Here is a 15,449-nt window from a genome sequence, read left to right on the forward strand (position 1 = left end):
CACACACACACACACACACACACACATCTCTATCTCTTTTCTTCATCTTTGTGACCCTCCTTCCTCCAATTCAGTCCTTTCTCTTCCAGTCTCTGGAAGCCAGCATGATCTAGCCTTCCCTGTCTACTACAGCAGATAGGAAAACAGGCAGGCAGAATTATCTCTGCATTTATACCCCTCTTGCCTTATTTTAAAATTTTCCTTCGTGAGCTTATCAACAATTGTTTGAGTATTGTCAGTCCTGTCTGAGACTTGTGTTCATGGATATGATTTCTGAGAAGCAGCCCTGCCACCTGCCCCACCAAGCCCTCAGTCCAGGAAGCAGGGATGGAAACACATGGGCATCCAAGGGCATTGGTAACCTTGGCACAGGAAAGTATGCCTGAAACTCTCAGAGCAGGGTCCCAAATCTTAGGAAGGACAGAAGAAACATCACAGTTCATTTTCTGGCCCCCACAGCCCCAAGATAGTTGGTAATATTTTGATCCCCTATACATGTACAAGAAAGGGTTATATGAGTTGCCCTTGGTCACAAAGCTGTCGGGGCAGAAAAGCCTCCAGGCTGGTAGACACAGGACCAATCTGCTGGATTTATCTCCTTTTCTTGTGGATCCCTGGTTCCTTTCTGCTCAGCAAGACTGTATTGTGGTTTGGACTCATAGTATTGAACACAAATGGCCCTTAGCAACCTTGTAACCTGAGTCTGTTACTTTGGAAACAAGGCTAGGGAAGTCCATCAGTGGTAGAACTAGGATTAGACCCAGATGTGGAATCCTTCCCTCACACTCTGTCCCTGGCTCCATGTTATTCTTTTTTTTTTTTTTTTATAATTTATTTTATTTTTTTATTTTTTTATTTTATTTTATTTTATTTTTTGCTCCATGTTATTCTTGCTCAGCATTTTCCTCCGTGACCATGGAAAAATCTGTTCAAGTTTTTTGGGGAAGAACAATTCATTAGTCTTAGAGAGAAAAATCTCTTTTTCAAATCTGAGGACTCTGCAGTCTCCTGCTAACCTAGGAAGTCTCAATAAACCAGTCACCTCTGAGACCAGAATCTAACTTTTGGGGGTTGTGGTTCAGACTCTGACAAATGCTGCCCTGATGAGCACAGAGACACCCCCCTGGCATACCCAGGCTCCCCAGAGACACCTACATGTTCGATGCAGACTCTCTCTGTTTTGGCACAATAATAATGACCACAGCATGATCCCACCCCTTCCTTCCCATTCATTGCCTTGCTTAGTCCTCAAAGAGTAAGGAGCAGCTGTTGTCCTCATCATTTTACAGAAAAGCAAAGAAGCCTAGAGGGCTTGAATTGCTGCTTGCCATACAGCCAAAGGTGTGAAGCCAGAGCCTGGCTGGAGCCAGATACAAAACCCTAATGCACTCTCTTCTGCCTGTCTGATGAGGGACTTACCTCAGAGGATGAGGTATGAGAGGATGAGATGGAGAGTGACCTCATGAGGGTCTTTCTATCTGCCTGCTCAGAGCCTGGCTAACCGGCTCAAGGAAAACATGGAAAAGCTGACTGAGGAGCGGGATCAGCACACTGCAGCTGAGAACCGAGAGAAAGAACAGAACAAGAGGTTACAGCGGCAGCTCAGGGACACCAAGGAGGAGATGGGCGAGCTCGCCAGGAAGGAGGCTGAAGCAAGCCGCAAGAAGCATGAACTGGTAATGCCCCCACTTCTCCCGGACCTGAGCTGGAGATTCTGAGGAGAACCAGATACCCACCTCTGCCTGGGCTTGTTGTTAGTAGGACAGCCCCTAGCACAGACTGGTGCCATGAGTGGCACCAATCCCTCCCAGGCGAGGCCAGGTCCCACCACCCAGCAAGCCCTGAGCACACAGAGCTGGCAGAGACTTGCTGCAGCTCCTTCTGGATCCCTGGCACACTGGATCCCCTCCCCCTCTTCCTAGGAGATGGACCTGGAGAGCCTGGAAGCTGCTAACCAGAGCCTGCAGGCCGACCTAAAGCTGGCGTTCAAGCGTATCGGGGACCTGCAGGCTGCCATTGAGGATGAGATGGAGAGTGACGAGAATGAGGACCTCATCAACAGGTGAGAGGTAGTCTCTGTGGCATTGTGGCTAGCATGATGACACTCTTAACCACCTCTGGAACCAGGCCGTAGGGGACAGCTGCATCCTCTGCCCCCCCCCATCACTGAAACACCCACTGAACTCTCCCCTTTGCTGCGGATCCAAACCTGAACTTGGGCCTAGGGGAGCTGGGGCTGGAGCAAGTACTGAGGGTAAGCACCCTCCCCTCAGCCCTATGCTCCCCTCCCCAGGCTTCCTGAGGGTCTGGCTCTCCAGCTCTGCCTATTCTAAATGAGTTATTCCCCCGTTTAGCCGCATTTCCGATGGTGCCTGCCCCCCTCTGGGGAGAGCAGAGATTTAAAGGCTGTGGTGCCTTGTTACTGTGCTAGAGATTTTCTCTCATAAAACCTACCCAGGGAATGGTTTAGGAGAGAGAGAGAGAGAGAGAGAGAGAGAGAGAGAGAGAGAGAGAGAGAGAGAGAGAGAGATTTGTAGTCCTAGGCTAAGGAGAAAGTCACAAAGCAGGAAGACCAGCAGTGTGGGGGTGGGGCCAGGCCCTGGCAAAGCTACCTGAGACCAGACTGGGCAACTCACAGATCTGCCCCCTTCCCAATTCAGGTCCAGGCGCCCTATTACAGGTAGGTAGGTCCAGGTCACCTCCTGCCCCTCTGAGATTGGAGACAGGTGCTCAGGGTGGCCCAGGCTGGGTTCTGAGGACAAAAGTATCCCATCCACCCCACCAGCTTGGTCTCAGCCAACCTTACTGAAGAGAGAGAGCTTCAGCTGAGGGGTCCACCATTGATTTTTCTGTTTGATTTTTCTGGTCCCCTTACCCACCATTTTCTTTCTGTTTCCAGTTTGCAGGATATGGTGACAAAGTATCAGAAAAGAAAGAATAAACTGTGAGGACTGGAGCGCATGTGCTCTCTGCCTCTCCTGTTGGGTGTCTAACCACCCCTAACACAGGGCTCCCCATGGGGCCCCTGCTGCATGCCGCATGTGGACACAGCTTCCCCACATTCTCCTCCCTAGCTGGTCCCTAATGCTAACACTGCTGACTGTCCTCTGGGAGCCAGGAGGGCTGGGCCCTGGTAGAGGCAGAGGGCAGGCAGTGGGGCATGCTCCTCAAAAGCCTGGAGTGTTCTTCACACCGAGGTGGGCAGGGTGGCAGCTCCCTCAGTAAGGAATATTCAGGCTCCTTTGGTTCTACTTCTGGTCCACTTCCCTCAGTTTCTGCTGGCCTTTCCTCAGAAGCCAAGTATGGTCCTCCCCTTGGCCTATTGTTTGGGAGAATATCTGTTCAGTCTGGATTTGTCCACATCCTTGGGCTCCTTTGCCTGAAATGAACAGATGTGTTTCGTGTTTAAGGTCTGCCACTTTCCTTTGGCAGACAAGGGTAGAAGGTGAGGGGCGTCTAACAGCTGCTTATTTGGAGAAAGCATTCAGGCAGCTAATCATAGGCCAGTCTGCTGTGGCAGGGGAAGGGAACAGGGCCAGTATGTTTACTTTGCTCCCTGAAGGCACTGATGCAGAGGGGCCAGAGTGTCTGTGCTGTCCTGTCTGTCAGGTGGCAGGAAGCCCAGGAAATCTTTTCCCTCTTTCTGGGTGGGAGCTGGACAGCAGATGCAGATTCACAGGCCTTCAAAATGATCTGGCTGATGCTCTGTCAAGTTCAACAGGATTGCTTTTTTTTTTTAAGTGTGGCACGGGATTTCCTCCCCAACTCTCTTGCCTGGCAGGCCTCCTCCCCTGGTCAGGATGGGCTGGCGGCCATGCAAAGGACTCCGTGAGAGCTAATGATAAATGTAATAGTGTGTAACAGTGATAGAGGGCCACTGGAGCCCGGTTGTCACACACAATTAATATCCCCCGCCGTTCTGTCTCCGTTTGTTTGTTCCCCCGCGATTCGGCTCCCAGTTAACTAATAGCACATGAGCCCAGACATAAATTGTATTTGACGTGAGGTTTAATTCCAACCATTTAAAATTTCAACTGCCCCCTGAGCCTGGCTGCCCCTGGAGTTTGTTTACGGGCCTGATTATTTAAGGAAAAGAACCCAAACCTCATCTGGATGCTTGCAACTAAAGAGAAGGTGAGGGTAGGAAGGCCAGCTTATCAATCCATTCACTGCTCTGAAAGTAAGGAGAAAAATTCGTATTCTAGGCCCGTGTCAGTCTGTCCCCTGTGTGTTCCAGCCCTGCCATCCTTGGGCAGTAGGAGCTTTGAGGGCCGATAAAAATGTGCATTTAGGATCATATTCCAAACCAGTGCCAAGCACACACAGACTTACACGCATGCGTGCGTGCGTGCACACACACACACACACACACACACACACACACACACACATGCTCCAGCAGGCACTCAGCGCAGGCGCATGGGAATGTGCAGTTCTAACCAGGTTCTCTCTGACGGCAGAGTTGCTGTGGCTCTTTGCTCAGCAGCTCTGGGCCCCAGCTCCAAGTTATCGAGTGAGCATGCTAAGGCAGGCAGAAAAATAATGTTTCGATTTACTTAGAGATACAGTTGTTATTGCCATAACCTTAATGAAAGCAGTAAACAGTGCAGTATTAAGGGAGATTTATACAGAAACGCTTTTAACATGTAGACATAGATTTTGCGATGCATACAGCACCACCTTTCTAAAGGCAATCAATATGGTTATGAACAGCCGTGATAAATTATAGGCTCTGAAGCTACAGAGGGAGGTTTTTTGCAAGGGTGTATAAATCAGGTGGTATTGGCGTTCCATGGGGCCTGTACACCACAGTAAATCTGCCAGGCTTGGATGGGCACAAGGCTTGCATTAGCAGTTTTGGGGCTGTCTGCTAAACTCCTGTTTACCCGGGGCATCAGCCAGCCTCATCTTTGTTATAATTCTAGATTTGATGGAGACCCATAAAATATGCCACTTTCTTCCCCTCCCCATGAGTCAGGCTCTCTTGGTCCCCAGAACTGAGTCTGGTGGTTTCTTCCGGTATGTGTGCCTGTGCATGTATGTGTGTATATGTATAGGTGTACCTGTGTGGCTGTTTATTCACAAATACCATTCAGGACCAGGGCCCCTCCTGTTGATACAGATGAAAAGAAATTTATATCAAAGGGGCTGGAGAGATGGCTCAGTGGTCTAAAGTACCTACTTGGAACAAGCTTGGCAAAGCACAGGGACCGCGGTTCGATCCCCAGCACCACATGCCAGCCAGGGCCGCCCCCTGGTGGGCTGAGCTGGCCACACACACATACACACACACACACACACACACACACACACACTAAATAAATGTAAAAAATAAATAAATTAAAAAAAAAAAAAAAGAAATTTATATCAAAGAGAAATCCCAGCCTACCCATAGCAGGAGAACTTCGTGAGGAGACATTTTGCCAGATTTGAAAAGCATTCTCACTCAGAAGCCATCTCCAAGCCCCAACTACTTTGTGAGGAGGTCACCATGACTCTATCTCAGAATTGGACTCAGTTGGGCTTTTCTGCAAGTTCTGGGGTCAGGCTGGCTAAGTGTCAGAGTGGGGAACAAGGGCAAGAGGCTGCCTGAGGGATAGAAGAAAAGACAGAGAGTTGGCCCTGTCTGGGACTTTTTTTTTTTTGCGGACCTGGGGACTGAACTCAGGCCCTTGCTTTTGCCAGACAAGTGCTTATACTACTGAGCCATCTCTCTGGCCCCTTGTCTAGGACTTTCTGAGCCCAGCTGGATGTCTTGGGGCAATCTGGATCCTAAAGCCTTGCCAACCTCAGAGTAACGTAGATACCCATCCCTCTCCTTTTCCTTTCTCTGATTCTTAAGAAGCCATAGAGTGGGTCTAGGATATGGCTGATGCCTCCATAACCCAGTACCTAAGGTGGTCTTGCCACCAACTAAGACCTCCAGGTTCAGACTCACTCAGAGTCATACCCTGCTCTTCCTGCCCAATGGCTATTGTCGCTTTTATAATAAAGACATGCAAAATGGCCTCAGTGGCAGTCACTGTCTGGGGTGAGGCAGACAGAACACTGCAGCAAAGACTTTAGAGTAGCTAAAGGGCCCAGGATTCTTCTTTTTAACTGATAGCCATTTGAGTGTGATTGCTCAGTGATTGGACTTCCTGTCATGCTCTTTGTCATGACCAGCTGGACAGTAGCATATCACCAATACTTAGGTCTCCTGGGTGGCTATCACACAGTGTGACTTGCCGAGTAGGGACACTTGCCTTGTGAGTGGTGTGCTCCACCTAACCCCTCTGTTTTCCCTGACTCACCAATGTGCATGCTGCCTACTTCCCACTCCTGCCCAGACATACCCTACTCCTCTTCAGCCCTCCTTCTGGGAAGTGGACAATTGCCTCCTGCCCAGCTTTGCCTACCTATCTGCTCCTCACCCCTACAGTGAGGGGGACTCTGATGTGGACTCAGAGCTGGAGGACCGGGTCGACGGGGTCAAGTCCTGGTTGTCAAAAAACAAGGGACCTTCTAAGGCAGCTTCTGATGATGGCAGCTTGAAGAGTTCCAGGTAAGTATGAGGCCTTGGGCTGGGAGAAGAAGTCGTCTTGGGCTACCAGGAGTGGATGAGCAGTACATTGGCGCCAGGAAGACAGGCCTCACGCCACCTGTGTCACTCTCCTACATGAGAGGCCCAGGTGTCTCCTAACCTGTGGAATGTGCCTAGGAAGAGGCTTACTTCTTCTAAGCCAAGCTCCGTCTCCCTTATTTTTCCTAGCTAATGTTTTCCTGTGAGGTTTAGGACTCTAGTGTAGGTTTAACTTTATCATCAGCTACTTATTCAGTAAATGTAATGAAGCCACCTCATAGCTTGGGCCCTTGGCTCAAGACTGAGAGAGGTAGTGAACACCCTGTAGATCCTTCCCTAAAAAAAATACAAAAAAAAAAAAAAAAGACTGTAGGCGTGGTGGTGCATGCCTGTAATCCCAGCTCTTGGGAGGCTGTAAACAGGCAGATCACTAAGAGTCTCATCTAGTAGTGAGACGCTGAACACCCTGTAAACCCTTCCCTGAAAAAAAATACAAAAAAAAAAAAAAAAGACTGAGAGTGATCCAGCTCTGGGTCTGCTGTCCTTATGAAACTAGCAGTAGAAAACTCACTATTCCTCAGAGTCCTGTCATAGCCACAGGCACATTTCTATCTCTTTCTCTCTGCTCATTCTTTCCTTTCTCTAATCTTTTCACCACCTGCCCAGAGGCTTCTTGACAATGCACATCCACTAGTGAAACTTGCTCCCCTATTTTCTAGCCTGTCATAATCTTCTGAGAATATTGACAGCTACCTCTGGAAGCCTAGGCTTCTCCCTTTCCCAAGCCACTGGCCTGCACAGCGGCAGGGAGGAACAGCGGTCCTCAGCTCCCATTCCTCCTGTGGCCACATGCCTGCTGATTGTGCCTCCCATCCCCCAGCCCCCACACACGGAGCCCCCTATCCTAATCCTCCAAAGCATGCCCCCCAACCCCTCCTAATGACTGTTGGTGGAATGGGTAGACAAAATAATATCCTTTCCCCTCCTCCAGCTCCCCCAAAGCCCCTTCCCCAGGCCCAACCCCTCATAACCAGCATCCAGCAGCCCCCTCTAATTGACTTGATTTATTCGGCCAAACAACATTTTGTTATTGCAGATAATGCTGCCTTCCCCACCCTACTGCCGTTCACCACTGCGTGGCATGAGGCTCCAGGTAGTTGACAATGAAATAAATTGAACTAAACGTTTTAGAGGGGGAAAAGTGATGAAATAGAACAATAGTCTAATTTACATGACATTCTCCATGAAGCTATTTTCACTGACGCAAATTATTTTGCTTCATTTCCTCCACACTCTTGCCACCACTTTGCCAGGGCTGCTGTCGTTTTCTCCTCTTTTCTCCTCCCTCCCCCGTGTCTTTATTCTGGAGGTTTAATATGTGGTCTCTCTCTCTCTCTCTCTCTCTCTCTCTCTCTCTCTCTCTCTCTCTCTCTCTCTCTCCCCCTCTCTCCCCCTCTCTCTCTCTCTCTCTCCCTTTCTCCCCCTCTCTCCCCCTCCCTGCCTTGCATGTACTGGACTCGGGGGCCTCTCCTCCGGGCCTCACGTCCCCCTTAGAACGGCCCTCAACAGCCTCCCGAAGGAGGGCAAGGGGGCGGAGGAGAGGCCAGCCTCTGCGCAGAGCTCACTCAGCTACCGCAAGAGGCTCATCCTGAAGGATTCCATTGGAGGCACAGGGGATGAGGACTCGCTCTTTACCACCCTGACCAAGCGTGCTGCCTCCCCCGAGAGGCCCCCCAGGAAGCCCCGCACAGGTCTGAGGGAAGAACCAGTCCGGGACAAGAGGTCCAAGGAGCCAGATGACTGTGGTTCCATCTTTTCAGAGACTGGGAGCCGAGCCAGCAGGGGGCTAGAGAAGCGGTGGGGCTCAGACTTTGACCGAGCCTCCACAGTCTCTGCACCGGTAAGCCGGGCTTCCTCAGCCACACGCCATGGGTCAGGTGAGGAAGGAGCCCGCTCCTCCCTCAGTTTCTCACTGTCAGGCTCACCCAGCTCCCGCCGCAGTACCTCCCGCCTTGACAGCCTGTCAAGGACCTTAAGCCCTGCCTGGAGCCAGACTTCAGGCGTGGGCCGAGAGAGCCCTGACTCTCGCCTGTCCCTGGGCCGGAGCTGCCTGGATGAGTGGGATGATGGAGCCAGTATGGCCTTGAATGAAGCACACTCACAGCTCAGCCACCCATCACTGGCCCGCAGTCTGTCTGTGCCACCTCAGCCACATGGCGTGGCCTCGGCCACTGATGAGCCTCTGGGCTCCAGCATCCGCTCTGTCAGCCGTCACTCCTACCTGGACCCAGACCTGGAAGCTGCCATCAATGAAGTGCTGAGCTATAAGCCTGTCACATTCCAACGGAGCAGTCTGGAACCTGAATCTGAGGATGACCAGAAGAGCGTCCGAAGTACCCGGAGTGCCCAGCTGGACCTCCCAGAGCGAGGCACCAGCATCCGCCGCTCAGCCTCTGCCGCTGATGTCTCTGGGTCACGGGGTGGCCACAAGAGCCGGAGCAAGCGCAGGAGCAAAAGGAGAAGCTCCAGCTCCAGCTCCAGCTCTAGTACCAGCTCCAGAGGTTCCTCAGAGCACAAGCGGCGGAAGAAGGGGCGCTCTCGGAAGAAGAAGAAGTCTAAATCAAGAAGAAGGAGAACCAAGACAGAGTCCGAATCCTCTGAATCCTCCTCCTCCTCATCCAGTGGCTCAACTGTCTCAGGCCACAGCCACTCAAGTGTGAAGAAGGGTCCAGCCACAGAAAATGAGGAGACTGAGCGGAAGTCCAAGAAGGAGGAGAAGCAGCGCAAGAAAGAGGTGGATAGCCTGATGATGCGGTACCTGTACCGGCCCGAGAGCGACTAGTGTAGTAGGTGACACCTGGTGTGGCGTGCAGCATGGTGTGTCCCACCCAGCAGGAACTAACTGCTCCCTGCCCCACTAGCCACCCTTAGGCCCTCCCTGTGCTCCTCTTGGGCCAGCCTGGCCTTGGAGAGCTGCCTAGCTACCTCAGAGAGCAAGGACCAGCCAAGATGGTTCGTTACTGAGTCCCGAGCCCAGGCAGCTGAACTTTCTGGGAATGTTGATTATAGCTCTTACATACTAAGTCCTTATGCTCAGCCAAGGCCCACCCCACCGTGCCACACTATACATTTAATTCTCACAACAGCCCCATAGCAAATGCCTGATGAGCCCTGTTTCATAGAAGAGAAAGCCAAGGCTCCGAGAGCTTAAATCACTTGTCAGAGTCACACAGCTGGGAAGCAGTGTTGCCAGTCGCTGAATGGGGTCTGTTTAACTCCAACACTCTTACTCATAACTACTTCAGTAGCTCAAGGTAGAGCACACAGGTGAAATGCCGGTGCCAGGCAGCACCCGTTTAAGAACTTTCATACATGCATGGCCTTGTCAAGCTAGCCCCTGAAAGGACCCTAGCTGATACCCTTCTGTGGATCGGTGCATCAGTAGCCACATTTAGCATGTGGTTGTTTGCTGTGCTTTCCCCAGCTACCAGAGCCACCCTCCTCCTCCCTGGCATGGATCTCAAGCCTCAGAGGACAGGACTACCGCCCACATGGCACCACACCCAACAGCAGACCCAGGAGATGCCTGACGCTCTCCCCAGCCTCCCACTCGCACGCAGCCCACACATGGGCGTCACCTCGGTTCTGCTCATCTTGTAAAGCTCTAATGAATAGAAATTAGCAGCTGCTGAGTGACAGCCCCCTCCTGGCTCTGCTGCCTCCCCCAGCTCTTCTCCCTGTGGGGAGTTAGGCCCTTTATGCCCACACCCCCACTGTGGAAGAGAGGCAGAGCTTGACTCACTGGAATCCTATTGTTGCTGTTTCCCTGGTGGGCAGTGACATTTTGGATCACCCCAGCTATATGAAGTGTTTGCGGCTTGGTACTCTTCAGGCCAAGCTTGCTGCTTCCCAGGAGGTACAACCCCAGCGTGTGGCCCCCTGGGGTACAGGCGATTGTTTCCCAGATGCATGAACTAACACACACCTGTCGCATGCTTGTGCTGTGGAGCAGCTGGACAAATCCACTGACTCTAGTTGGGTATAACAAAAGTGATCAGTTGAAGGTCCCTTTAAACAGTGGAGAAGTGGACGTGAATGTTACCTGCAGCTGCTCAGAGATGGGTGACAGGACAGGATTGGGGCTGTGGGTGGGGTAGGGGAGGTAGAATGTGAACCCAGACCAGCATATGGCCAACTCATCCCTGAACTGTTCTAAAACCAAGCCCTAGATCTACACACACAGCTCTGTTGCTTCACCCATGTGGCAGATGGTTTCACAGGGCTCCAGGGAGAGCAGGAAGCATCTCAGTTGCTCTAGAGAGTAGTTATCAGCTCTGTATGAAAAAACACAAGAGTCAAAATATTTGGTCTGCCATTTCAGCTTCCCCTTCGCAGCCTTGCTAAGTGCCCTGCACCTCTGGGGCAGGAAGTCAGTGGTTAGGTGGAAACAGAAATCTAGAAAGCATTGAAAAAGAAAAAACAAAGCAAAACAAAAAAGCCAGGCCTTTCTGCACCCTGCCTAAGGAAACACTGGCCTCACTGGGCCATCCCATGCTGACTAGTGACTGGCAGATTTCAGATCCCAATGCCCTCAGCCCACTGTCACCCATGACCTGACAGCCAGAAAGAACAAAAAAGCAAAAAGCCTGTTTCTTCTGCCATCGACCAGCTTAGTTCCCCTTGTGTACCAGGAGAGCAGGAGTGGCTCAGAGGCGGAGGACTGGATTTGCCATTGGTTGAGTGGCCTCCACCCAGGACTTAGCCAACCAGCACCAAGCTGGATCAAAAAGGCAGTGGAGGGAGGGCCTGGCTGGCTCTCAGCACTCACCGACTGTGAAGTGGATATACTGCCAAGGACTGGGGTAGGGGTGGGGACAGAGCTGAAGCTTAGCTTCCCATCTGATGATGTGCATCAGTGAAAATTCAAAAATTCAGAACGTAAGTGTAGCATCCCAGCAAAGTCAGGGGAGGGAACTGCTACCCTGGGCTCTCTCCCAGCAGGAATTAGCTTATGTACCAAATTGTTTGTGACAGCCTGGAGTAGGAGACACTGGCTTGTGGGGAGGAAGGCTTTTTAAACAATTTGGTTAAAATGTTCCAGTTGCCAGCCTTGACTCTTGCCCTGGGGAGGAGGGGAACTGCCTGCTGATGGCGAATGGCTAAAGAGAGTGCAAGGTAGAAGCCAGGGGATCCTGTGGATCCGCAGCTTAGGAAAAAGGAAAACAGAGTTTACCGTGTCCCTGGCTACCTCCACTCCTGCCTAGTGGCAAGGTAGAACAGTATAAAAACCTGATGGTTATTTCCTGAAGTTTCTAGAATGTGAGCAAAGGAATGGGGGAAGGCCTGGACCACAGAGCCATGACTGAGCAATTCACACAGGCTAGGGGCCTCTAGCAGCACCTTATTTGCATCTGGAGCTCTGATACCTGCCTCGCCGCCCGCTGTCTTCCATCTACAAAATAATCCCACTGTCCTTCCTCAACGCCAGACATTTCTTTATCTAATAGCAGAACTTTAGCACTGGGTGCCCAGCAATTCTGTGTAGAAAATAAAAACAAAGCCAGACTCCCACAAATAGAGAATTCGGATAACCTACAGCTGAAATAACCCCTATTTTTTTCTGTGTTGCACAGTTATTGCTGAGCTTTATAATTTTGTCCCAGAGATATCTCAGAATCCTTAAGTGCCTTGGGCCCATCAAAGTAAGGCTCATTTATGTTCAGTGTAGTTTGTGTTAAGTGTGTTTTGTGCTATTTTGGTTCCTTTAAAAAAATGTTAATTCATTCATGAGAAATAGATAACTATTAGCCAGACTGCCCCAGTCCTAAGCCATTTTGTATAATTGAACATGTATTCTCTCAAGCTCTTCCTCCCGTCCTGGGGGTGGGGAGGCACTGACGTGGAGAGACCTGTCTTTACACACCCCTGGGCACTCACCAGGGCAGCAGGAAAATTCACGCTTGGTCTTATTTCTGCTCAGTTATCCAGTATAGTGACAGAGTTGAGTCCTCCCAAGGCTTTGAAGTTCAGGTCTGGGTTTTTGCTGGCTGCAGGACCTTGGGCAAGATGTTTCATCTCTTTGAGCAGCTTCCTTGTCGTATTCTATGCATAGCATGGCTCGCAAGAATCAGACACCTTTGCCCTGGATCTCTCGCCTACACCTTGGAGGAAGCTAAGAATGTGGCTCTTTTTCCTTCCAGAGCCCTCTTTCTCCACTTGTGGTGTGGTGATTGGATTTTAAAATAAAGGATCTTTCTCAAGTTCTCAAATCAGAAAAGTAGGCCATAGGAATCATAGAATCTCTTTTTCCCCAAGTAGAGTCTCTCTAGGATCTGGGAGCCAGTCTGTCCCTCTGCTGCTCAGAGCACAGGGCAGCAGCCTCAGGGACCTGACTGTGTACCTGGCACTGGTAGAGGTAAAGGCTGCATTTCTCCAGTGGTGTTGAAATTATAGTGCACTTGAGCTGGTGGTGACAGTGAAGGCAGGAGGAGTAGGAGGTGGCATCAAGGCTTTGGGAAAGAAAGAAAAGGGTGAGTGGAGCCAGGAGATGAGATCCCATCTTCCTTTTTAGCATGGTGATCCCGCTCCATCTGGGGATGGTGCTGCTTGTCTTTAGAGGAATAACTGGAGGCTTCCAGAGCCAGCGGCCTCATGAGGACTATATAGGGGTAGGGCTTTAATTTTTCCCATTGAGCTTCCAAAAACAGAGATCGTCCTGAGACTCTATTCTTTGGGGTAAACAGAGGATGCCACAGTCAAGGGTTTCTACCTTCTGTTTGTCTCTGAAGGAATCATTTTAGGAGTAATTTACCTGGGAGATGCCTTGCACATGTTACGACCACATAATCCCCAGACCGCTGGCCTCCATTAGTGTGATTCATGGATGGTCTGCACCTGCATCTTCTGGGGAAGGAGCTGAAAATGCAGAATCTCTGGGTCCCACATAAGAGCTACTAAGTCAAAATTTCTGAGAGGAAGGACCCAGGAATCTGCTGCTGATTCTTATGCCTGCTTAACTCTCTAACCCATCGCTCTTTAGCATCCCTCTTATAGGATTTTTTTTTTTTTTTTTGTGGTACCAGGGATTGAACTCAGGACCTTGCGCTTGCCAGGCAAGCACTTATTCCACTGAGCTATCTCCCCAGCCGCTCTCATAGGATTTTCAAAAGCTTTCCAAGTCAAAACAACATGCTCTTTTCTCTGACTCTTAGCCAAGGAAAGTCTCCACTAAGCAACATCTGGTTTCTTAGAGCGCTCTGACATGGCTTTGTGGGCCTCCCCTGAACCAAAGGCTTTGGTGCCACAGCGTAAGAGTGTCTTCTCTCTGTGACCTTGCTCCTTTTTCCCTGCAGCCCCACCAGCCACTGGAAGTCCCCTCCCCCTGGCCAGTCAGATGATGAGCACGACCCTCCGGACGGCACATCCAGACCCCGGTACTCCCACAACTATCTGAGTGACAGCGACACAGAGGCCAAGCTGATGGAGACCGATGCGTAGCCCAGGGGAGTGGCTCACAGCCCTCCCAGCCTGGCTGCCTCCCAGGAAGTGGCAGCGCACCAGTCCCTCCACCTGCCCGATCTGCAAGGGCAACACCCCAAACCTCTGCTATCAGAGGGATTGTCTAGGCTGTGGGTGTCTGAGATCTCCACGTGGAAGAGGTGGGGGGAAGAGGAGTTCTGATAAGAGAACTTTTTGCTCAAAAATGCCACTCGTAGCTTCTACCCTGGGCCACCATTGGCAGTGGTGGGTGACCCATCACTGCATGGAGCCAGCAAGTTGACCTCCATCTCAGCCCCCTGCTCAGGGACGGTGGACAGTTTGCTGCCTGGGCCACTCATGGCTGCTGGGTCCCCAGGGAGGAGTCAGAGGAGGGAATAGCCACTCTTTCCCTCTGGTCTGGGGTGAGGGCTTTCTCTTCTCAGTGCCTGCTGTCTATTTACTTTTTAATTTAAATACCCAACCTCTCTATCCCAACTGCATCCCTGAGAGTGAGAGGGGCTGCAGCAGCAGCCAGGCCCAGGGACTCGGGAATCTCCTCTTCATCTTTACTTCTCCAACCACCCAGGGAGATTGGTGGGGAGGGCTGTCAGGTGCTTCGGGGTTGGGCTAAGCAAGCTGTCGCACTGTGGTGCCATTGGCACTGCCAGCCCCACCCACCCTCTTCGTCCCATCTGCGTGAAGTGCAATGACCTATTTAAGAGTGAACCCATTCCACCTATGCCGCAGCAGGGCTTGCCAAGCACTGCGTCCCTCCCCTCTGTCCACGTTGCCTACAGTAAGCTCCACCCGAAGGGAAACATCTTGGGTGGGGTTTTCGGTGGGAACAGCTGGAGATGGGAGCGTGGCCCAATGCTGGTGTGTATCACACACGAACCCTCACCTCATCCTGAGCCTACGTCTTTCCTCTTCCTCCAGACATGGCAGTAATCTTTCTGGAGGTCCCAGGTTCCCTTCCAAAGGTTATCCTGTCACCTCCATCAGACTCGGAGACCCACAGGCAGTGCCTGCTGCTGCTCCAGTCTGCTGTCCCCTTTCTCTCCTGCAATTGGTTTGTATTCACTGGGCTGTGCTCTCCCTGTTTACCTGACGTATGGAAATAAAGGCCCCTTTCCTCCTGGCTACACCATGTTTCCTGCCTCTTCCTTCAGGCCCAGGGAAGGCCACTATGTGGTCACTGTGGGGGAAAAAGGAGGATTCTGTTGGGGATGCAGGAGAGGCCTGTTCCTATATCTGACCAGTGCCACTAGTCTTGCCCTCTGTGGTGAGCAGAGGTCGCAGGACAGGGAGACCGATGGAGACACGGCCCTTACCTGTGCATTAAAGTCCAAGCCTTACCTTCCCTAGCCCCTGCTGCCTATGTGATTGTTAGGTCCCACCAATGAGATCT

The 15,449-nt window shown here is 51.3% G+C and overlaps 1 protein-coding gene across 20 annotated transcripts in view; it reads left to right on the forward strand.

The window, feature by feature from the left end:
* The window catches only part of Myo18a (myosin XVIIIA), a 101,586-nt gene extending 86,403 nt beyond the window's left edge, over nt 1-15,183 (forward strand). For 12 of the 20 annotated variants that reach the window (XM_023719869.1, XM_023719872.1, XM_023719873.1 and 9 more), the window contains 6 exons: nt 1,491-1,676; nt 1,923-2,062; nt 2,900-2,944; nt 6,422-6,544; nt 8,117-9,408; nt 13,915-14,004. In XM_023719869.1, coding sequence (XP_023575637.1) covers nt 1,491-1,676; nt 1,923-2,062; nt 2,900-2,944; nt 6,422-6,544; nt 8,117-9,404 — 1,782 coding nt within the window. In that variant the 3' untranslated portion in view covers nt 9,405-9,408; nt 13,915-14,004. Of the gene's footprint in view, nt 1-1,490; nt 1,677-1,922; nt 2,063-2,899; nt 2,945-6,421; nt 6,545-8,116; nt 9,413-13,914 lie in introns of all 20 variants that reach the window. The other 8 variants (XM_023719884.1, XM_004635389.2, XM_023719887.1 and 5 more) reach the window with 4 other exon arrangements.
* Nucleotides 15,184-15,449: the final 266 nt, after the last annotated feature.

The sequence above is a fragment of the Octodon degus genome, unplaced genomic scaffold (assembly GCF_000260255.1).
Source record: "Octodon degus isolate 3935 unplaced genomic scaffold, OctDeg1.0 scaffold00072, whole genome shotgun sequence".
Classification (NCBI taxonomy): Eukaryota; Metazoa; Chordata; class Mammalia; order Rodentia; family Octodontidae; genus Octodon; species Octodon degus.